Source organism: Aquila chrysaetos, chromosome 22 (assembly GCF_900496995.4).
Source record: "Aquila chrysaetos chrysaetos chromosome 22, bAquChr1.4, whole genome shotgun sequence".
NCBI lineage: Eukaryota > Metazoa > Chordata > Aves > Accipitriformes > Accipitridae > Aquila > Aquila chrysaetos.
In genome coordinates this window covers 12,547,967-12,570,988 of record NC_044025.1, presented here as the reverse complement: position 1 = coordinate 12,570,988, position 23,022 = coordinate 12,547,967, and the positions used below count along the sequence as shown (strand labels likewise).

At 44.7% G+C, this 23,022-nt stretch overlaps 1 protein-coding gene across 7 annotated transcripts in view; it reads right to left on the bottom strand.

The window, feature by feature from the left end:
• The window catches only part of EBF1 (EBF transcription factor 1), a 285,087-nt gene that overhangs the window by 247,174 nt on the left and 14,891 nt on the right, over positions 1-23,022 (bottom strand). For all 7 annotated transcript variants that reach the window (XM_029998139.1, XM_029998142.1, XM_029998140.1 and 4 more), the window contains exon 6: positions 18,258-18,326. In XM_029998139.1, the coding sequence (XP_029853999.1) occupies positions 18,258-18,326 (69 nt within the window). The remainder of the gene's footprint in view (positions 1-18,257; positions 18,327-23,022) is intronic.

Sequence of the window (23,022 nt, the reverse complement as noted above, 5' to 3'; positions counted from 1 at the left end):
GGGAAAAAAAAAAAACAAAAACAAACAACCCCCGAGCAGCGCGTTCCCAGCTCTGCTGCCCTTCTAAAATCCTCACCCGGTGCCTCTGCTCCGCGCACCGCCTGACTTTCGCACGCAGCGGGAATTTGGAATAGAGCGTGCTCCTAAATTAGCTTTATCATAAATCTTTTAGGCTCTTAAATAAATAAATAAATAACATTGCTCCCTTTTGCCCTCTATTTTTTTTTTTTTTTTCATCGTGCCACTCTTCATCAGCTTGAAGCCGTTGGACTTTCCTGACAGTGGTAACAGGAGACCCGTTGAGTCTGGATTTGGGTTTTCGGGTTGGGTTTTTTTTTTTTTCCCCCTCTCAGCAGCAACATGCTACTTTCAAACTTTGTGCAAGGCTTTGGGTTTGTTTGTTTCCCTGCTTTCAAATGACATTATGATTTTAATCAAAACGGACTGGTTTCTGGAGAAGGCCAGAGCAGACTGGGACTGGGAGGCAGATCAGTGGGGTGGTTTATAGCAGTTCAGAAGAAGGTTTTGTAAACAAACACAGCTCAGAGGTAGAAAAGCAAATACGGTGGGTGAAATCTTGGCCTCCTCCGAAGGTGATGGCACAGCTCAATGGGGCCAGTATTTTCACATCCACACACAACTTTTCCTCCAGCAAACACAAAATCAACAGAGACGCAGGTAATGGAGAAAACAGCTCCAAATCTGTATTATTATTGCCTGAACAACTTGATGCTGTCAGGGGAGAGGAACAGAAATACAAGCGATGACTGAGGACGGGGAGCAAACATCCTAACGGGTTTTCTGGCTGACGGAATCCTCCTGCCACTGCAATCTCCCCTGAGCGTGGGGCAGCACCGTGGCCCCCGAGCCGGTGTGGGAGGCTCCCCCGAGCAGGGTCACAGCCCTCCTTAGTGCTGACCAGGGCTCCTGCAGACCGAAACCTCAGAGGAACCGTGGACACAAAGGTTTAGCGTTCTGTTATCCAGATATTTTGCTTGTGAAGCCTGGGTGAAAAAAGTGGAAAATAGAGGAGAACTAGACGAGGTTGCAGGATTGGGCCATTTGGGGCAAATAAGGCCATAAATTCCCCCAGAGTCAGCATTACCCGAGCGAGGGCACCAGAACACGTCAGTGCTCCTCTGGTCATTTCCACGGATCGTGATTTCAGCGAGGAGCCCAATGCAGAGCCGTCTGGGCTGGGCTGCGTATCGGACCTTCCCCAGCACGCGCGCACACAGGGGCAGCACCCTGAGCCTCCGGTCTTGCAGGTGCAAAGCCAGAAGCAGCTGCGGCTCTGTCATGCCATGCAGAGGGACACCTGAGTGACAGAAAGATAAGCTTCTCCCAGGAGGAGGAGATGCACGCTCTTATTAAAAAGTACAAATTAAAGTCCCTCTACTTGGCTTAAGCCTGTCCCATTTATTTTCCACACCACCTAACTGCCCTGAAACACATCACCGACCCGATGCTGCTGGAGAAAGAGCCAAACCATGAACCGCAAGAGAGCTCACCACGTGAACAACTTGCCAAGGTGAGAAAGGGTTCCCAGAGCAAACCCCAACCCCGCATCTGATCCAGGGTGAGGAGCAAAGTGAGGCAAGAACTGCCAAAACTGTGGGCCAGATCCTGCCGGCAGTTCCACGGCACGCGGCCGGCACAGGGAGCTCGCCATCCCAGTCCTCCTCAAGTCTTTCTGCTGGCCCTTAAGGATTAAGCAAGCTGAGCTCAGAGCTGAGGTCTGGGCTCCGCTGACAGATGCCTTTGGGACGTCTCAGAGCTGGGGACACCCCTCCAGACAGGGAGAGCCAGCATGTGACTGTTTTCAGCGTCAGAGCCATGCTCCATCTACCTTTGTCCCCTCCTTACTACAGCACAGGAGCATCAGATTAAAAAAAAAAAAAAAAAATCAAAGGGAAAACATTAATAAATAATAATCAAGATCATCTGCAGTTTTAATGATAAGCTATTTAATGAATTATAAAGTACCTATAACTCAAAGTATGAGACTGTACATTGTCAAAACTGGCATTAAAGTGTATGGAGATAATTAAGCAATAATGACCTCCACAGAGGGCTTTTCCTGGGAATTAATGACCAGTCGGGAGGAGCTGATGGCTCAAGGCACAAGCAAGGGCCATTAACCCCAGCTGGTCATTAATACTCAGGAAATGCCCGGCTCTGAGGCCGTTACTGTGAGTATATGATAAAATAAAGGGGGAGCAATTATGAATATCTCAGTTTGGGGGCTGCTGGGAGAGGTGACGTTTGCAGGTACTCGGGTTCATGCCCGACCATCAGCCATCCCCGGGACTCGCAGAACCGGCTGCGCTCAGGAGCGCACCCCCGACACAAACCCCCTCTGGACCCCCGACACCAGCGTTTGGGGACTCTGCCAGCACAAACAGAGCCCACAAGACATCTTCGTGACCAAAAAGAGTAAAAACAAGACATCCTAACAGCAATGCAGAAACAGAGGGTTTATTTCAACCCAAATTTTGGATATTAAATCCTCATGCTATTAGCAGCTCCAGAGCCCAAGTCTCATCTGTCGAAGCGGCACATTGTGTAATATAAGACGCACTTTTGGGACCATCACAGCCAAACCCGGCCCCTGGTGCAGCCCTGGGCACTGTTTGCAGCAGGACCCCCCCAGGCTCCACCAAAAAAAACAGAAGAGCAGAACGGCCCCCTTTCAGCCCAAACCTGCAGGCATCTCTCCCCAAACTCGTCGTGACTTCAGGGGGACTTGGAAGAAGAGGAGTGACCCCTTCTGGTGGGGCAAAACAAGAGCGAATGCAAAGCTGACCCTATATGCTGGACTAAGATCCTTCCTGCCACGCACGGCACCGCAGCCATGGGTTGGCACCGGCTCGGAGCATCGGCCGGGTGCCGGAGACCCTCACCAAAGCGTCAAAGCAGAGCCAAATGCCAAATCTCTCCTGTCCACGGGAGAGCATGGAAGGATTTGGGGGGACGGTCCCCTGGGATAGATGCCCTGATCTCCCCCCGCATTGTAAACAGAGGGAGAAATTAGCATGAGCTGTTTTGCTGGGGTAATGAAACCCAGCTGCTCGCAGCCCCGTGTTTCTACCGATCTCCCTCATCCCCCCCTCCAACACCCACCGAGGAACGGGGGTCTCGTACCTCTGAAAGCCCAGAGTCACCGGTTACATTTTCCCCTGGCTGGAGAAGGAGCGGAGGGGGATGTCCAGCCCCCAGCCCCGGCACACAGGGAGATGGGAGCACAACGCCCACCCCCATCTGCAATTATCCAACCTTGTTCTAAATAAACCCGCGGGGGAGTGGAGGGACTCGGATTTTCCACTATAGCCCCTCTGGTCATTTATTTACCCCGGTGCTGTATTCTCGCACTGAAAATGCATAAATGTGCTTGGAGGTGACAATCACAGAACATTTTGCCCTGTAGGATCACAGCGTATGTAAATTTTCACCTACACAAACAAATCCATGATGGTTGTAAATATTTCCAAATTATTCTCTGTAGCAATCGGCGCTAATCATGCTGTTTGTGAGAGCACAGCAGCGATGTTTGTTGGCAAAATAAAGGATCTCTCTAAGTTTCTTACAATCTGGAAAGAAACCTAGAGCGGCTCCTCAGTCACAGCATTTCTCCTTAACTGTTTACAATCGATCAGAAGAAAAAAATTAAGTATCCCACTAGCGATACGGAGTTTCCGACAATGATACGTTAAAAACAGCTATCGCTTAGCAGAGGAAAATCACTGCATAAGGAAAATTAGTGCTTGTTAGTACATGTAATATTCAGAATCACGAGTAGAATAAAAGCAGCAATGCAGAAACTGTTATCAGCAGAGAGAAAATTATTCAAGTATGCATTTGAGTAATTCTGCATTTTAATTTAACCCTTTGAAACATTAATCAAACCATGGCTAATTATAGGAATTAAGGAATTAAACGATGGAATCTTCTAAAAGATATTATTTAAAAGGCAGTTTATACAATTACTTGTATAGATGTTTGCTTTAAAGAGGGAAACATTTCTACTGTAATGAAAAGGGTCTTAGAAAATTAAATTAACAAGGGGGGACCAGGCTGATATGAAACTAAATTAGCATCAAATGCAAATTACAGGGTACTTAATGGTAGAAACAGGTGCAGAGCAGGTCCCTAAATGAGATAAATGAATAAAACATCCCTCTGCACAAATGTGGAAGCTGACACAAAGTCAATGATATGAATAATTCAGCAGCCTCAACACTGCTGTTGAGGTCAGCTTTCCTTGACCTTTGAAACAGGAAGTAAAATTCTGTCCAAATTTGAGTGACTGGAAATGCAGCAGTTATTTGTTGGGGGGGGGGGGGGGGGGGGGCGGAATCCAGATTAAAACCCAAAAAATACAAAACCACGGTATGCATGTGAGAATGTGTATACATACATATAAGATGATAAATTGAAACGCTGAATAAATGTATCAGCAGGAGAAAACGTGCAGAAGTGGAAAACCTCTCAGATGTTAGAGTCACGGTGGCTGCAGAATATTTGTTTCAGCCTAAAACTCTAAAAGAGTGTGTGTGTGATACATGAGAGTATTTAGGTCATGGTATGATCTAAGCATGTTCAGAGCTAAATGGTTTCATCTTTCAAAAAACAATTTAGTTGTGCTAAAGGGGATATTAATAGAGTCAAAGTCATTATATTTCAGGCATTAAAGAAATCAAATCATATAAAAGAAGCTGTTCAAAGCTCAGCAATCGATCATTTTCTTTGCTATAAACTTTTTTTAATAAAGAAACTGGAAGACTTCTTTTCTAGGCTTTTTACCTAAGCTATCGATTTAGTCACTATTGCATTTCAAACATTAAAAAGTCACAATTTCAAATGTAAACCACCCTAACAACAGTTTGCAGTGAAACACAGGCTGTGTGCAAGTGTGCATGAGTGAGAGAGAACCCTTATAGTAGAAATTATACAGATACATATGTATTTTATGTTGATATTTTTAAATGTAAATAAACCATAAAAACAAATCCTTGTATTTCAAAGAATGAATACTTCTCTCTCTTAAAAAGATAGCAATCTGGAGCAGCTGCCTTAAATCCAGTGGAATATCTCCAAATTTACATCCTCATAACTAAACGAAGAAGATTTCTGCGCCTTTCCCTGTGAGAAAATACTCAGCTAAAAGCATAGGTCATATAATTTCTGACTAGACGTATGGTCCTAATTTCAAATTGAATTTGGCACTAAAACAGATTAATAAGGTATGACAAATAACTAATTTCTCCAAGCTGGAAAGAAAGGAAGAGCATCACCCCTGCAGCTTGTCTTCTAGGGCAACAAAAGATGTAAGATAACAGAAGTTGTCTCTGCTCTTTCTTTTGTTATATTAATCTCTTTTTACCTGCTTACCTGTCACCTGCAGAACACGTGTCTGATAGAAGGTTATTGAGTATCGGGGGGGTAATTTTATTTTCTATACTTTAGGCAGGTGAAGCCTGGGAACGGGACTGCAGGGTACACCTCTGCCTCAATGAAGTTTTGTGAGGAGTTAAAGCAAACTCTGGCAGCAGCCACCCTGAAGATGCATATTAATGAGATAAACAAAAATCAGCCCCGATATTGCATAATCCCATGTGGCAAACCAAGCGCCAGTAATTTGGGGGTTGAGTTCACGACTCTGCTCGGCGCTGGGTTTGTGTGCGAAGTAGCTCCCTCCAAACGCCAGCTCTGAGAACCCAGCTGGTTCTCATTTCCAAACAACCAGTTTCTCTATCCCCAAGTGCTAAAGAAAATAATCCCAGCAATCCATGACTACACGCTTTCACAGGGACAGCAGTGAGAATTTGATTGTAGAGATAATTAAAGTCATTCCTGAAACTTCCAAGGAAAAGAAGTCAGGGGGAGGAGGGGGGCCAACGGGGACAACGATGCTCGTGTTTAAATTGAACCAAGCAACCAGTTTGGCTTGGAGAAGGCGGGGGGGGACACTACTTTTGGGGAATTTGTTTTCCTGAAAATTCTCTCTCCTGCACTCTAATAGTTACAATATTTGCAAAGAAAATGTAATAGACTGTGGCGAGTAGGAAGATTAGAGTGAGGTTTGGAGCCTGGATGTTCCTAATTTGGCAAGAGCATCCAGAGGGAAATGCTTTAGCATTCTGGTAAACTTGAATAAAATTATGCACAGCCACTTCGATTAGAAGGGTTTAAAGGGAAATGATACCATAAAAGCAATAAAAGCAACTGCTATCTGCTTCAAACACTGAAAACATCTTTTTAAAATTAATGTTTCCTGCAGCCCTGCCATGAGTTAGGTCTGAAATAATTTTAATATTAACAACACTCAAGAGCAGGTCAATCTAGAGCCAATCACGTGAGCGGATTCGTCCTCCACATCTTCCCAAAACAGCGGAGTAATTTACACCACTCCAGCTGGTGTAAATCAGCAGGGCATCCCTGGCATCAGGAGAGCTGTGAGGCTCTGGCTGCACTAAAAAATAATCATAATGATGATGATTAAAAGAAAAAAAAAAACCCGCCTTGCCCCCAGCAAAGCTAAATTGTACAACCCCCTTGTCACAGGTCTAGTCTGACCCTCGTCATCCTGAAATCGGTGTGAAATTCAGAGATGGAGAGAAAGAGTTTAAAGCACTTGTAATCTCTCCGTCTGCACTATCTGCCTTGAGCAGGAAGGAGGGATCCGCTCAATGAGAGCTATTCAGGGCCTCTCAATTAACCTGATTAGTTCAGCACGCTGCTCTCATGAATGACACCTTATCTTGGAAATGAAGGGAAAAAAAACTTCCTTCCTTCTGGAGATCCAGGCAGCCCCTAAAGCCGGAGCAGCGGCGCCCATTGGGGCTGGCCCCCCCCACGTCCCCGGGGAGCCGCTTTTGGGGTGGCAGGGCCAGGCAGCCCAGGTGGCCCAAGCGGGGAGGGGGTCCCCCTCTTTCAGAGCCAACCAGGCACATGATGGGATTTTCTGCAATGATTAACCCCTCCAGTGCTGTGCAGAGCCCGGCCGCGATGCTGCCTGCAGGTAAGAGGTAGAGCAGCCGAGGGGGCGAACCCCCCCGGGAACGCTGCCTTGTTTAAGTGTGTTGTAGTCTGGAACTTGTTTCATATGTGACAGATTAATGAGCGATAACTGGGTTACCATGGCAAAAAGCATTCCCAAAATTCTCTTTTGTTTCCCCGAGAACAGTCTCCCTTTTTTTTTTTTTTCCAAATCATGCCACTTTACAATAACACAAATATTAACTAACGGCGTGTTATTCTTTCAAGTGCAGATGGCTGTGAATGTCAACAAGGCTGACTGTTACATATAAACTCCAAGAATTACTCAGGGAAAATAGGTGTCTCAATTACAATTATAATATTGAAAACTCAAATTTATGAATGCCCAGCCGACTTTGAAGGCATTTATTAGGAAAACTCCGATGACTTTGAAGGTATTAATGCACTAATGACGCATTAGGGCATGATGTATTAATGTTCTTGTAATTTCTGACAAATTAAGTTACCATTGTCACAGCGGGGCAATCCCTCAGAAAAAAAAAAGTTCCTCTCTCCTGCCACACGGTATACAACAGACAACAATTTGTGTACACATAACACGGTTTAGCGAGAAGATTTCCTCCTACACCACAGTCCAGTTTATTCCGTTTTTCAGAAAGCCAGAGCTCATTATGCTTCAAAAAAAAAAAAAAAAAAAAAAAAAAAAAAAAAGGTAGGTGTAGCCTAGGGATTGTCTTGCCTAAACAGCCCTTTGGGGTAGAGAGTCTCTCTCACTACGTTGCTGTACATCCCTCACTCAGCAGCGCAGAAAGCCCAGGAGCCCAACGGAGCCCGGAGACCGCTGGAGCACGGTAACATCAGACCGTGGTACCAACGGAAAACCAAGTCCCAGAGATAAGAAAAAAAACAAGTTTTACAGAGCTGCTTTTAGCAGATAAACCCCAGCTTAAGAAACAAATTCTGCCCTAGACCCCAGAAGAGTTGAGGATTACACAGGGAACTCCTTTGTAAGGCAGCAGGACTCACTTATTTTTCTTTAAGAAGGGCCAAATCCTGATCCTAGCTGTGGGAGAGCTATCACAAAACATGTGCTGGTCCTCTCCTTCTGCCTGCGTAACCCCCGGCAAGACGTGCCATGGGGTGTGCTCCTGCCTGCAGCTGAATCCCAGCTCGTGCGGGACTGTGCAAGCGATGCAGAGGCACACGGAGCAGACTGGAGGAGATGCTACCATCAGATCTTAATAGCTCTGAGTGTGGCTAATTTTCTTCTTTTAGAGCAAAGAACTTTATAATGAATACAGAACACATTTCTGCTCTTCTTGTGTCATCCTTCTACAAAATTTGAACTAGGTAAAGTGGTTTTTAACATCCACTTATCAAAGTGACTTAACATCTGGGAAGTCAGCCAATGGTTATGTAGTGATGCAGATGCCAAAAAATCCAACTGAAAGATTATATTCAGGGAGATTACAGAGAAGACCTGACTCAACCGGGTGGAAGCGGATGGTTATCCTGGTCAGGAAAGCCTGAGAGTCTCCCTACAAAATCATACAGAAAATTAAGGAAAATGATTATGTTTTAAGCAGCTTCCTTTTAACCCATTGTAGACTCTGGCTGTATTCTGTACCAATAACTTTGTCCAAAGACAATTTTTGGATTCAACAGATGAACAGTTTGGCGAAGTCCAAAAGAAGATGAACAGAAAATGATTTTCTGTCTCTGACAGTCATCGAGACAACACTAACAAGAAGATGATCCTTTTTTTATTGCTAGACACTCACAGTGGGATATCAGTTCTTCCTAACATTTACTTTATATAAAATTTATCCTTTCCAGGGTCACAATCATGTCACTTCGGGGTGTGGGGGTGTTCCTTTTTTTTTTTTTTTTTTAATTAATCTTTGAAAAAATGACCTAAACACTCAGCTAATTGAATGATGCGATTAGCTGAAACAGTTTACAACTCTGATTAGAAAGTCAAGGTGAGAGGAGAGCTGAGAAAATCCAAGTGTACAGCAAGCTTTTAGGACGCTGGCACTATGTCATTGTAGCATCGCCTTTTTTTTTAACCCCATTTTTCATCTCTTTCTAGCCCGGCGTGGCACTGGAAGAGTTAAAGAAAACAATAAAAGAACAACTGAGTGTACAGGGTAGGATTTACTGGCATTTACTTTTAATCTATGGTCCTTTGCTCTGTGGCTTATCAGCCCTATGTCAGCCCTTTTTCCTCCTTTATATTTCATGAGGGGACCCACATGCTGGTACTGAGAGACAGAGCCCAAGTGTCTGTAAGCTTTTTGTCAGGTAAAAAGAGAAGAAAAAGGAAAGGAACAAGAGGAAAAGCAAAGCTAAGAGGCATCTATTAGATGTCACTAGGCTTTTGTATTCATGTCAATGATTCAGGATTAGAGTATTTGAAATAATCTTATTGAGAGAACTCAAAAGCCCCACAGAGGGAAAGCCTGCTCGGTAGCATATGGCAGAGCAGCGGACAATATCTTATTAAGGATGTGTTAGCTAACACCATTACTTTTTATATTACATTACTGAACTATTGTGCCTCAGCCGGTTAGCGAGATGGCATAGTTGTGGAATGCCATTTTGGACGTTACCGCGCTGTTACAAAACCGGAGAGATTTGGCCGGGCGTCCAGGCCCTGCCCGGCGGGGGGGTGACAGTGGCGATGCTGGTCCCTCGCCCCCCCGGACCACTGGGAAGGGCAACGCGCCCTTCCCCGGCAAAGGGGAAAACGATGTCCCCAAGCGTGCTGGTGCCCACTCTGCTCTCGCCGTGTGTGACACCATCCAGTGCCCCCCCGCCCTTCCCCACCTCGCTCCCCCCCAAATTTGGGTCACCGCCTTTCAGGTCTGGCCGGCTCACCGCTGCAGGGAAAAACAGGGGGTGCAGAGGGCAGCTTCTGCTATATCTCCAACAAAAAATCCCAAACTATTGCCAAACTCAGCCTCTTGTCAGATGAAGGGAATTTAATTTTGTTATAGTGAATGCTGTTAGTCTAAAAATCTTTCTTTGCTCTTGGACAAAAGCTTGTAATTGGAGAAATAGCTCTCTCTAAAGTTATCTTCATCTGCCTACACCTTTAGAGGCAGCAAGAAACCAAAGACAAAACAGTACTGTTCATAGCGTTTCAATGATTGCAGTGAAAGGCTCTATATCTGGGTCACCTTAATGCTGTCCAGTATATAATTTGAAATAAAGCCTTTTAATAACTAATTTCATATAATTCACATATTAACAGCACCAGAAAATTTGTTTTCACGTTTCCTATTCCCAAACACTATTTTTAAAAAGCGGGTAGAAAATTATTCGTTCCACTTTAAAAAAACTTCTAAAATACTGTCCTTAGCAAAAAAAAGTAAACACTCATTTGATACAGTAATATATTCTGATCACAAACTACCTATGCAAAGTTGCTAATGTGACACACTGGGAACTTTGTACGGCCTTTCTGTACTTTTCCAGAACTGTTACAGAAAAAAAACCCCATGATGCTACAGGGAAAGAGAAAAATTCATACCAATATTTACCACTACTACTACAGAGACTTGCTGCTTTCCGAGGACAGCGTTAAATCCATTTCTAGAAAGTTATCTCAGTTGTGATTTACACAGAAACCTACAATTGTTTCTTACTCTCTTTTAACTTTATTAGTTAGATACTGTATTAAAATTAAACACTTCCAGCAGGCAGAAGTGGATTTGAATTTAGCATAGTCATTTTTGTAGATGTGGCCAATTACTTATAAGAATACATTTCGGTGGCTAGAACATGCAAACATTTATGACTACTCACAGGAAGAAAACTACTCATACACCTCAGCTTCTGCAGAATAAGGCTTGGGTTATGTTTTTACCCAATAAACACTGGGATAGAGCTAAGATACATTTTTCATGTTCAGAATAATTTTAGCTAATCTGCATTAAAACTGAGGATGATCTTAGCAAATACATTTTCCTATTGCTCTTATTCATGTGTGCATTCCCACTGTGACAGCAAATACAGAAATAAATCAGGTGTTAAGATGGGACAGGAAATTTATCCACACCAGAAACTGTGTGTACATATATATGCATATGAGAAAAAGCCAGTATTTTTTCCCAAACAAAATCCTCACTCTTGAGAAAGAGAAGAGCTGGCACTGAGCTGCGTGGAGCCGGGTAGCCCACTGAGCCGAGCAGACCCTCCCAGCTGCAGGACATGCTTTGAAGTAGGAGTTCATATTAAGAAATCGATAGGTATGAATAGCACATTTGAAGTTTTGTGACCAGAAACAAAGGGACAGATCACCCTGCCAGGCCCTGGGCTCCTCTTGGGACCAGCCTGGCGCACTTGGAGCTTTCCTGATGCTGCAGAAGGTCACTGCACAGAGGCAGCCAAATTTTTAAAGCACCTCTATCCTCGGATGCCCAAATCCTGCCATCTGAACGGAGCAGCAGAGTAATCCACGAGGTCTCAGTCAGACCTCAGGGTCCTCCTCTGCACAATCAAACCCACAGGGTCTTCAGGATGGACTTCGAGGACTTGGAGAAACCAATGCAGTCTCTTAAAATCGTTAACCCTTGCTGACCAAGACTGAGATTTTCAGAAAGAGCCCAAGGGACTTACAGACCTGACAGCAGCCACGGCTCTGAAAGCCCAGGCTCACCAGCCACCCAAGGCAGAGCAGAGCTATATGGACACAGACATGCTGACCTTGGGCTCTCGGGGCAGCAGGTCCAGCACATCCCACGTGTGCACGCAAGTCACTTTTCTGGACTGACAGCACAACTGACCAAGCCCCAAAGGGCTGTGGGTGAGCACTAAAGATGATAGTCAAATGCCAAAAGCAATAGAGTAGACTGGTCTTCAGTTTCCCTCATCCCCAGGACATTTATACAAGCCTAAGTTTTTTCACTCTCAGTAGAAAAATCTCAATTTCAATTTTCAAACTGCATCAGGAGAACCACTTCTCTTCAGGAATGGGATAATCCACCTACCTAGAGACTACGCAGCATTTAGTACAATAAGCCTTCTTTGCGATAGGAACCTCTGTTACATCACCATGATATTAAATAGTAATAATCAGGCATAAGATCACAGTGAAATAAAGCCCAAAACACTAGCTGCAGATTCAAAAGGCATCACTGAGAGAAGCAAGTACCTATTAGAGTAGTGTGAAATGTTTGCAGTGAAACCCAAAACCACATAAAACTTGCCTGGTTTGGGGTTTTATAACAAACTGAAAACTCAGAACAGGTTTGCTGAGAAAATCACAAACCTCCTGAGTGAAGCTGAGACCAAATTAAGGTTTTGCATAACAGTTTTGAGATTATACAAAAATTCTTATACTTGGAGGTGAGAGAAATCAAACAAGCAGTAAGCAGAAGCTGGTTTGACCCTGACCAAGTTCACTAAACCCCAAGAGCAAAATAAATGAATCTTGAAGCAGCAGAGATATGCGCCAACCCCAATAGGCTGAAACCAAGAGATTTTTGCAAGAATCCTTGCAAAGTTACCCCCAGCTCTGGTGAGTTCATCACCAGAAAGAGGACTGACACCGCATGCATGAGGAGCGCTGGTAGTGGGGCAAGCATTTATGTCTGAATCTCTGTGTGAGAAGCATCTACCGATCAGAGTCTCCCATTTATCTCACAACAGCTCAAAATGCCTTTGGTTGCCTAAGCCATGTGGGAAATGTTTTGGGTAATGCTTCTCAGCTGCATCAATCACAAGCAAATCCTTGAGGATGTGTGTCTCAGTCCCTCCCCTCTCAGAAATGTATGGGTTCACAGGCTCCGGGAGCTCACACGAAATGCTCAAGGCCAACTTCTGCCCATCTGAACACCCTGCTTAGAGGCCCAGAGGGTTTAGGCAGCACAGCCTTAAAAGACAGCCTGGGAGACATCTCTGTGCAGTGCTGGGGGTAGTCCTCTGCCGCTCAGTTTCTGCTCCGCAGACTCCCTCCCTGCTGGATCAATAACTCCCATCTGGCTCTGGAAGGGGCGCAGCGACGAGGTGGGCGCTTTCCAGTACAAGGTTCAAGAGAACGGCCAAATATTCAGGCCCCGGCGCATTTCTCACCTATGCCTCGAGATCTCTCAGGGCACGCCCGCGTGCAAAACCCACCCAAGGACCCAGGACGGATGGGACCCGCAGCCTCCTGCAGCCCCGTCCCCAGGGTGGGCAAGGGGGGAGCAGGACACCAGCACACGCGCCTTCCCCTGCCCCCACACAGCCAGGGGCAGGTACCCCGTATGGCTGTGGGGGGGACCAAGGATACGACCAGGACAGGGCAGGAACCGGGACTCCTGCAAAGGGACCACTGCCAAAGTGCCTGGCATCTTCTGCCACTGGGCTGTGACGCCAGTGCCACGACAAGCCCGTGTCCCTGTAGTCTGGCTGGGGATCAGCTGCGGCGCTGATCCCATCGCCTGCAGCAAAGCAATCCTCGGCAGCTCCCTCCCAAGCAAAACCCACCTCATCCTCTTGCCGGCATCTCTCCCGAAGCTGGCCCGCTCTGCCAGCCTGCCTGCATCTCCATCACTCTCCCTCTGGGCATGGAAAGCTACTGCAAAATGCATTAATCGCCACATCTGCCTGACAAGTATATTTGTGGGGAGGATGCAGTGAGTGTGATACAGTCCTCTGTGTCATTTTTCCACCTGCCTGGTATTTAGGATGAAAAGATGATCAGGCCCGTAAAATACAATCCACTACGTGATGACTTGTAAAGCGGTAAAATGGAGACATTGAAAGTCATTCACGCCTCTTTTCATGTCATTGCACAGTGAAATCCTACCCACAAACATAAAATTTTTCAGGTTAAAGGCTGAAAGATTTCAAAAACATATGTAGGTAAGTTGGCTCCCTCCGCAGCCGTGGCAGCTGGGTGTGCTGGGGACGGATTACAGAGAGCGCGGCCGAGCATCCCGTACAGCAGGCGTTGAAAGCACACAGGCCTTGCAAACACTGGTAGCGGGTCGTGCGTTAAAATGTACCTTGGTGCCATCTGATAATAAAGCGTAAAAAAAATATTACAGCTTCCAATCCATGAGCCGCCACCCCTGCTCCATGGACAAGAGCTCTGATTGTACTGGAAATGCATAAGCCGCCTCTTCAAAGCCAGAGGGAGCCTCATTCCTCAGAAGTTGCATCCGAAGCAGCACATGAAGAACTTCAGTATATTGCCAGACAAGGGCCAGAAGAGACCCTGGTCATCCCCGTGCTGACTTGCCACCTAAGGGCACACAGCTCCAGCACAAAGCCTGTTGACTTGCAGCGCAACTGAAGTTTATCTATCCGAAAGATAGACGGTGGCAAGATTTCTTAAGTAGGTCTCATCCGTATTGGTAAATCTCAGCAAGGCCGATTTCAGGTCACTGTCATGAGCCTGCTCAAGTACTCTGGGAAGAAGCAAGATTTGGGGTGAACCAGCAATTGCCAAGCAGGCTGTTTTCAGCCCTTTTTCCCTGCAGTGTCACAAGCTGGAGGTATATGGTATAGATCCTAAATGCTAAGATTTTTCTGCCACTATATTTGGGATTGCAGTGGTTATTCCTATTTTATCAGTCAGTAGGACTCCTGGTTACTGGATGCAGCCATAAAAGGTAAAGAAGCCCCAGCAGGCATGGGTAACACCATTAAATATTGGTCCTGACAATGGTAAATCGGGTTTAAAAGTTTGGAACAGAATGCCGAGAGAGGAGCCTCTTCCCTGAACCAAGGAATAATATAAAGCCCCACTTTCTCCCCTATGTGACTTTTGTCATTATCATCTTTTCTGATTCTTACAAAGCAAACCTAATTAGGAAGCGCTCTCATTAGTCTTCCAGAAAAATTAGCACAGCTTATGCTAATTACTCCTGTAAAATTTAATAAACTCGTTGAAATGGGAATAGTCTAATGAGGTTTTATTTATTGAACTAAGATAACTGTAAGGAAAAAGGTTAGGACACCGGGATATCCAGAGTGGTAATAAAACTACAATTTATTCGATTTCTTCACAAGAATTTTATTGCAAACCTTTTAAATTCAAATATGAGTTACAATTTGAAAGTTAAATCAATCTAGAGTTTAATTTAATAACAGGAAGTGCTCTGTGTTTTCTTAAAGTGTGATTACAATACAGCCCTGCCACTGCACTTGTAGGAGGAATTGTGCATTTGTATTGTGACAATAATACCCCTTTTAAAATGAGTTCCTGTTCATCAGATCTTCATCTCGACACATGTAACTGGATTAGTGATAAAATATACAGGCTATGCTAAGAAGATGATTCAGACACACACAAGTTTCCAAGAAAATTCCTTGAAATGACTGCTCTATAACCATAATAGATTTATTTTGTTCTCCAAAGAAAATTCAGATCACTATATGAGTATAAATTTCTTTAGGTCCCTTTCACTGCTGTATCTGCTGTTACTATAATCGAGCAAAGTATAAAGCAATTTCATAAAGGATAAAGTCATATCCTGTTCCAAACACAACTACAGGCTTTTTTTAAATCCCACATTTTGATTAAATAAAAATATACAATTTACTTTTCATATGTATCTAGGGTTTGAAAAAGAACACAACACATGTAACTTTGAAGTTGCCAAACAGCCTCTTCGCCAAGTTCACTAAACCACCACAAAGACGGAGCTCTCTCTATCCCAAGTTCCTCTAGCCTCATCAAAGAGGATTAATCAATCCAAAATAGTATTCCAGCATGTAAGAAGAGGATAGCATTTCCATGTAAGTACATATGTCAAAAATCCCATGGATAGATTCTATGTTAAATTCTATGTTAGGTCAGAGTCTGTGGATTCGCAGGATTTGATGCAAGAGTTAGATTAAATCCATAGGCAAGACTTTATCAGAGCGTAAGGCATGTGGGAGTGCTTTAGCCCAAATGGTAAATGAATTCTCTAAGCTCACATGCAAATAAAAATAGCTAAATATGGTTTTGCATATCAATTGACATAATAGTTAAAAATTGTGCGCATGGAGAAGTGACAATGGAGTACCACTAAACACATGTTCTGACTTGTGCAGGCATTTTAATGTTAGAACAATTTTAAAGGACTCGTTTCAAGGTAAAAAGGCTCCATATAGATCGCTTCATCCTTTCCAAACCAAAAGGGGGGAAAAAAATGAATAGGATAAATGTCACAAGAAACATCACTAAAGCCACTAACTGTATAAAGCACATACTTATTTGGCCTAAATTGTTTGAACTAGTCCCGGCCAAGAAAAGGTTTTAAGTACCCTACTGGGACAGATGCGAAGCGGCAACAATAGAAGCCACACTAATGCAATCCAGGTAACACAATCCTGTTTCAAAAACACGGGGAGGGCTAATTACAGTACTGCTGAGTCAAATTTCTTATACCATTGCAACCCACAGGAACAGGTCAAAATCAAATGTTATTCAAACCACAGTCATATCAACCTTCTGTATCAAAGTCACAATTTAAAACCAAGTGAAGAACTTAAAAGCTTAACCCATTCACAAGCCAAGCGTGATTCAGTACGGGTGGTGAGGTAGGGTTTGTATTATCATCTTTACGTTACGTTTAGCTTGCATTTTAAAAATAATCTTCCGAATTGGTACCTTTTGCATCAATTTATGTAAAGACTGATAAATTGATCACTGCTGGGAAGCTGAATCTGGTTTTTTCATGTAACTGTTTTCCTCATTTTGCAGGAAGCATGTAACAGACAGCATCTCTGGCTTTCATAATTTAAAATGATTTGCAACTAGCAGTTTTGCATACTAGATAGTTAAACAAAATATTTCTGTAAACCTGCCATTAGCATCTTAACATCTCACTTTCCAGTACAATGAAAAATTCATGTGAATTTTGTAGCTTTCATGTTGCTCAAAATGCCACTCTAACACCATGTTTATAGTGTTCGACTCCGCAGCATGCTTATAAAACACATCTCTATACAGATTTCACTGTGGGGTTTTTTTCCCCCCACTTTCCCTGGTACTACCTAGTGCTCACAGAAGATGAAAATATGCCTAGTTAAAATAGATAGAGATATCTTCTGACATCCAAACATTCTCAGGATTACTTATTATAGCTAATCAAAACACCTGCTATAAGCTTCCAATATCTGCACTTTCTTACCAAATTCAAACAAGAACTGTAAATCGGGGAGTTGGGATGAGCACAATGCCAGGCAAGGCTCTGCCATACCCCTGGACCGCTCTCTGCATGTGGCACCCAACACATCAAACCCTCTTCACCTTCTTTCATAAAATGGACGCACTGGCACGGAAGATACTTTAAACTTAATATAGCAAACATCAACTCAGACAATAATGCAAGGAGGAGCACACTATTCTATGCTCTCGCCCCTATATGTATAGGTAGTTTCCCTTCAGGGTCCCTCTATTCGCAGATTAGTGCAAGGGTATTGCTTTCCCCAGCTGATGAAAGACACTTTCAGTACTTCATGGCCATTTAACTCTTCTAGAGTAATGCTGCATAATAACCTGGTTATCGCACACGGCTTTGTACAATGAGTTTGGACAATTAAAATGTAAAATTGACTATTTGGCTACCATTTTGCATAATTTGCAAGCACAGAAACTACACGTGGCTCAGAACAACTAAAATAGATGTATTGTACTACAGTGATTTACTCGGTGATGTCAGATTAGCAATATGGATCTGTTTAAAAACACAATAATTAAGACAGGCAAAAATGAATTAATCAACTGACAATACAGTCAAAATAGTATTCCAACCAAAGAAAATAAGAGGAGGAAAAAAATCTTACTTTGCAGATCTATTTTTTTAACTGTTTTTATGCATAAATAAAAACCTTAAAATGTAGATGGATTGCATCCAACAGAACTACTGTAGCTAAAAGTGATAATGATTCAAACATTTTTCAAATAAAAGTTAAATATTTATAAGCACCCAACCACATTTCATAAATCACGAACTATTATTATTTTATTCCTGAAGCTTCCCTGGCACAGCATGTGAATTGAGCCACAGAAAGTCAGAAAGAAAAATCTCCTCTTTATGCACATGAATCAGTTACAAGAACCGGAGCCCTCCAAAGAGCAGGTCGCTCCGTTATCCTCCATATGGCCCTTCCATGGCAATCGCAATTGCAAAGCACAACTAATTCAGTATCAAAAACAAAATTTCATCCGTATATAGTCCTAATTCTTCCCCATTAGCAACACAGGGCAGGTGTTTCATTATAATGAGGAGGGGGAGAAAAAAAAAATGGAAGGAAACAATAGCAGTCCTTACCTGTCAATTATCACTGGATCTGATGGAGTCTCATTTCTGTTTCCACAGCTTTTCTTGTCACAACAGCGGCTACAGAGCAAAAGTGAAAGGATTTAGTGCGACCATTACACTGTAAAATCATCATTACGAACATGGTAGGTTCAAATTGCCGGCTAGAGTTACCGCTCGGTCCCTGCCTGGAAATCAGTCAAATGTAGTGGGTCACATATGGGTTAATTACTATGTTTAACTTCTTGCACAGCTGGTTAGCAACAGAAAATATAAAAAGAGAGGGGGTTTGCCCCTTTCACAAATAATAATTCAAGGATCACCCGAAACGGGGAGACCTGCCTATTTGTAGCCTCTTTTCCGTAGGGTTTAACAGTTGTCCCACATACGCTCGCACACAAAATAAGGCAGCCTTTTCCCCACTGAGCCTGGTTTTTACATTTGCTTAATGCCTATGTTAGACATCCACAAGATATTCCTGCATCTACACAGAGCCAAACTCTCAGCTACCAGGAAACCTCCCCCCGAAATCTGAAAGCACAATTATTCTCCCTCTAAGAAACGCTGTTGTTAATGGGGGAGCTAAAATGCAAGCACCATCGGCAGCGGCTTTTTTTATGCTCGAGCGTGCCTATTTCCCCAAGTTTTCTGAGCGTGTTAATGATCACTAATGCCACGGAGAGCACAGCTCCGGCGGCTGGTGCCCTGCATCAGGTCAGATACAAAGCAGGCATGTGAAATATAAGCTCCGTCTCCTAAAGCACTGCTCCATCGCTGACCTCGAGGCTGGGATTCTTTTGAACTAAGGTGGCTCATTGTTTCCTAAGAGAAGTTAAATTGTTGTTTGTGATGATTCCTTGTCAGGGGTTATTGTCCATTAGGAGCCATAAATATATTGCAGGTAAGCTCATAGGCAATATATACGTTTCTGCTCAGGGTGGGAATCCCTCCTGGTGCATCTAGAGCTGCGGCTGAGCGACGCGGGGGCTGCCCTGCTCTCCCCAGCAGCTCATCTAAACCCATGAGACCAAGTCACAGCTACACAGGTCAGCAAAGCCTCAGACTTTCACCCACCTGCCCACCCCAGGGAAGAAACACCCATCCAGCAAGGAAAGCACCTGTTTTTTGACATCCCTTAACAGAAAATCCCCCGCTGAAGTCAAGGCTCCAAGGAATAAAAAAAAAAAAAAAAAAAAAAAAAAAAAAAAAAATTCAAGAAGCTCCTGGTGTTCCCAAGCCCTCCTTGGTCCCCAGGGACCTGCTGGATGAAGCCTGGGCAGCTCCTGTGGGGTGAGGGCTGCAGGGACCCCATCCCATGGTGGCACCAAGTGGCAGGCAGGGAGGACCACCCCATTTCCTCTCCCTGGCCAGACCTGAGTCCATCTTTCTGTTCAATAAACTTTCCGGTAAACCTCAACCACATGCAACCAAATCTTTGGAAACCACCGAGCCTGTTCCAAATGGCATCCCGGGGACCTGCGCGTCGCCCTTATTTCAGCAGCCGGCTTTGGGCGGCTGACAGGAGCGACCGCTGCTCGCGCTCCCACTCCGATGAACTATTTTCTTTTCCCCAGAAGGTGGAAGAACATCGGGGCAGGAAGACGCCCTCAGAAGTGCCACACTATATAAATAGCCCTGTTGGGAGTATGACAAAGGTTCTCTTGTGTTGCTGAACAATAGAGTGAATAATATACAGTTACCCACCAAGATTAGCAATAAAGCAACTAACCACACTAAAGATAACAAAAAAAGGGGGCCTTTTACAAAAACAGCCTGTTTAAACATGGTTTAAAAAAAAAAAAAAATTTGTTTTCAAAGAGAGGAAAATACATAATTCTTTTCACCGCAAAAAGCTTCAAGGCAACTATTCAGGGCTGAAACTTTTCACAGTTAACACATGTGCGGTATCTTCATTTCGGTGGAAGTTACATTGTTTGGGATTGCCAAAAAAAACTGCTTAATTTTACAGCACAATACCACAATTGATCCACCAGAAAATGCAAGAGCCTTGGCACCCAGAAAGTATTAAAATTTAGGAAGGCATAAAATATGCTGTAGGTAAATAGTCATGTGGACGTTCGGGGGGCTTTTTTGCCTATAAAAGGACTTGTCATTGGAGTGCAGCTAGAATGTGTGGGGTGAGAAAATTTACCCACAAACAAGGCAATAAAAACTGCTAATCATTTTTAAATGATTAAAATGTAATTAGAAACAGAGTTGGCACAAGTTAAGACAATGCAGTTCTTGTGACTGAAGCGAATCAGGGCTAGTCCTGACATTCTCACAGCAGACTGGAGGGACAGAAATTGCCACACTTACTCAGGCGAGCAAAGGTTCCCAGGCTCCCAGCCCGAGATGGGCAGATACCACCATCCCCGCACCGCCAGGCTCGGAGGCCGGCACCTTCCCGGGGTGCTAACCCAGCGGGAGAGGGGGCCGCGGGGGGCCCGGAGATGGGGACGCCTCGGTCTCACCTCCTGCCGCCAGCGGGACGGAGACCGGCGCTGGCTGACGGGGACAGCCGGGCTTCGGGAACGGGGGAAACAACGGCGTCGCTCCTCGGGTGACCCCCTCGTTTGGATAGGGCTTCCCAAGAGTGCACCCCGACAGTCCCGAGTAATACCGAGAGACCTCACTCCTTGCACTGCGATGGGAGGGTGATGCGGAAGGGGTGCGTGGCTGGCACGTCCCGCCGTCTGGTGGCTCTGTGGCATGAGAGGAGGCCCCGCACGCTCTTTCTTGTTCTAGATAATTTTTTTTTAAACCTTAGCTTGCCTTTTGCAATTCTTTCCCCCCAACAGCAGGATCCGAGGCCTTATCTACCCTAGCTTTTCTATGCAGAGAATTAAGACGTCACGCAAACCCTGAGTTTAAGAGCTGGTCACGTGGCGCGAGAAGTGCTTTTAATTCAACTTGCCTCGAAAGCTTTGGCTTTTAGTGCCTATTTAACACTTGGGAATAAGTTCCTAAATATTCTGCACCCTTTCTCCTTTCCCTGAAGGAATTTTAAAATTCCCAGGAGCTTCTCCAAGTCACCCAGAAACCCTCCAGCTCCCAGTAAGGCTCTGTGAAAGTGCAGGGAGAGGTGCCGAGTGCCAGCTCCTTGCAGCCAGGAGGGCAAGGACTTGCCCTCGCTCTTCCTCCATGACACCTCTCCCCAAGCGGGGCAAGGAGCCACAGCTCAGGCACAACACCATGTCGGCCCACAGAAAAAAACCTAGAAAAATTGATTTTTTGGAGGGTTTGCTTGTTTTTAAAACAAGTAGTCCTCGATAGTAACGCGGCCTCTTGCCATCGCAACCTCCTCCAGCTCCCGCACCTCATCTCTGCCCAGCCCAGGTTTCCCCCCCTCCTATTGCCCGACGCCATCCCCGTCCCCTGGCCACCACCACTCCCAGCTTTTGTTGCTGCCTTTGTCCTCACCCCAACCCTCTGTGGACCTGCTGCCCTCCTGTCGTCTTGCTCCATACCTTCCTCCTCCTCTTCCCTTCCCTGTGCTGGAGCATCTCTACCGCGCGCTGCCCGGGCGCGCAGGAGAAGACCTCCTCGCCCCGATGGCCTCCTCGCCCCGATGTCTGGCACCCCCAAATCCTCCCGTCCCCATGCCGGCGTGGCGGCCGGGAGCATCGCTCGCGAGAGGAGCCCTGCTTTGTGTATCTGCGCGCTCGGGCGTTCTGCGGGGACAATGAACAATGAGAAATTACGGGGCGATGGCACGTGGCCAGCGCGAATGCGACTTTCCGATCATTTAGCTGCCAGGCTCTAACAAGTCGTTAGCGAGTCCGTGTGGGAGATTTTGCAGAAGCTCCCAGCGAGGTGGGTTTCATCCCGCAGACGATGCGGTTGGGACAACCCCTGCCCCAAACAGGCTCCTCGCCCCCAAGCGTGGAGGTACGGGAGCTTCTCGCCAAAACAGCTGTAAGATTTTATTTTACACAGACAAAAACCATATTTTACTCCAACCTCATTCTCAGAAATCACTGAACCATTTTAGCTGAAACTTTCCAAAGAAAGTCAGCCTGAGGCTGACACCCTGCAAAGGACATTTCAGCCAGAACAGTTTAAGTTTGGCAAAGCTGTAAGCCACTGAAGGTTTCATAATGGAAATTGTTGAGGCAATATTAACTATAGATGTCCCTCCCCATGCTGCCTACAATACTAATAAATTCCACTGAGGCTGTGAATTCTCCCCAGCTATTAACATTTTCGCCAACAGTGTAGATTTTTATATTTGACAAAACACAATGAAATCCTTTGAAATAAACAGCCACCTGAAGCAAACCGCAGCCCCACTTTCCTACCACAACCAGGACGCTCCTATACATTTGAATTCTTTGTCTTATCCGTGCCATAGTTGTAGTATACTATAAATACCCAGCTTTGTCACATAAATGCAAAGTTTTATTGTGCAGTTAGCCTTGATAGAAAGCACTGCTGAAAGTTGTTTAGAAATTAAATATCTAAAACAAGCTATTTTAAAATACAGAGCCCTCACTATTTCATGTCTGAAATGAAGAAATTTCATCTTAGGGAGAGCAAGCTGTCTTTCACACCATATGGCTAATGGTAGTGCATAGCAATTAGCTGGGCTGATTAATGGGGAACAGACTCTAATTTTATGCTTATAATTGAGGCTGCATTTGCACCCCTGGTGCAAATTCAGCACATCCCAACTTCCACTTACAACAGGCAAGAAATCAAGAGAAACAGAATGGTGTGGAGAGAGGTTTTTTTTTTCCCCCTTCTAGACCCCTAAAGAGCATCAGATTTGCAATTT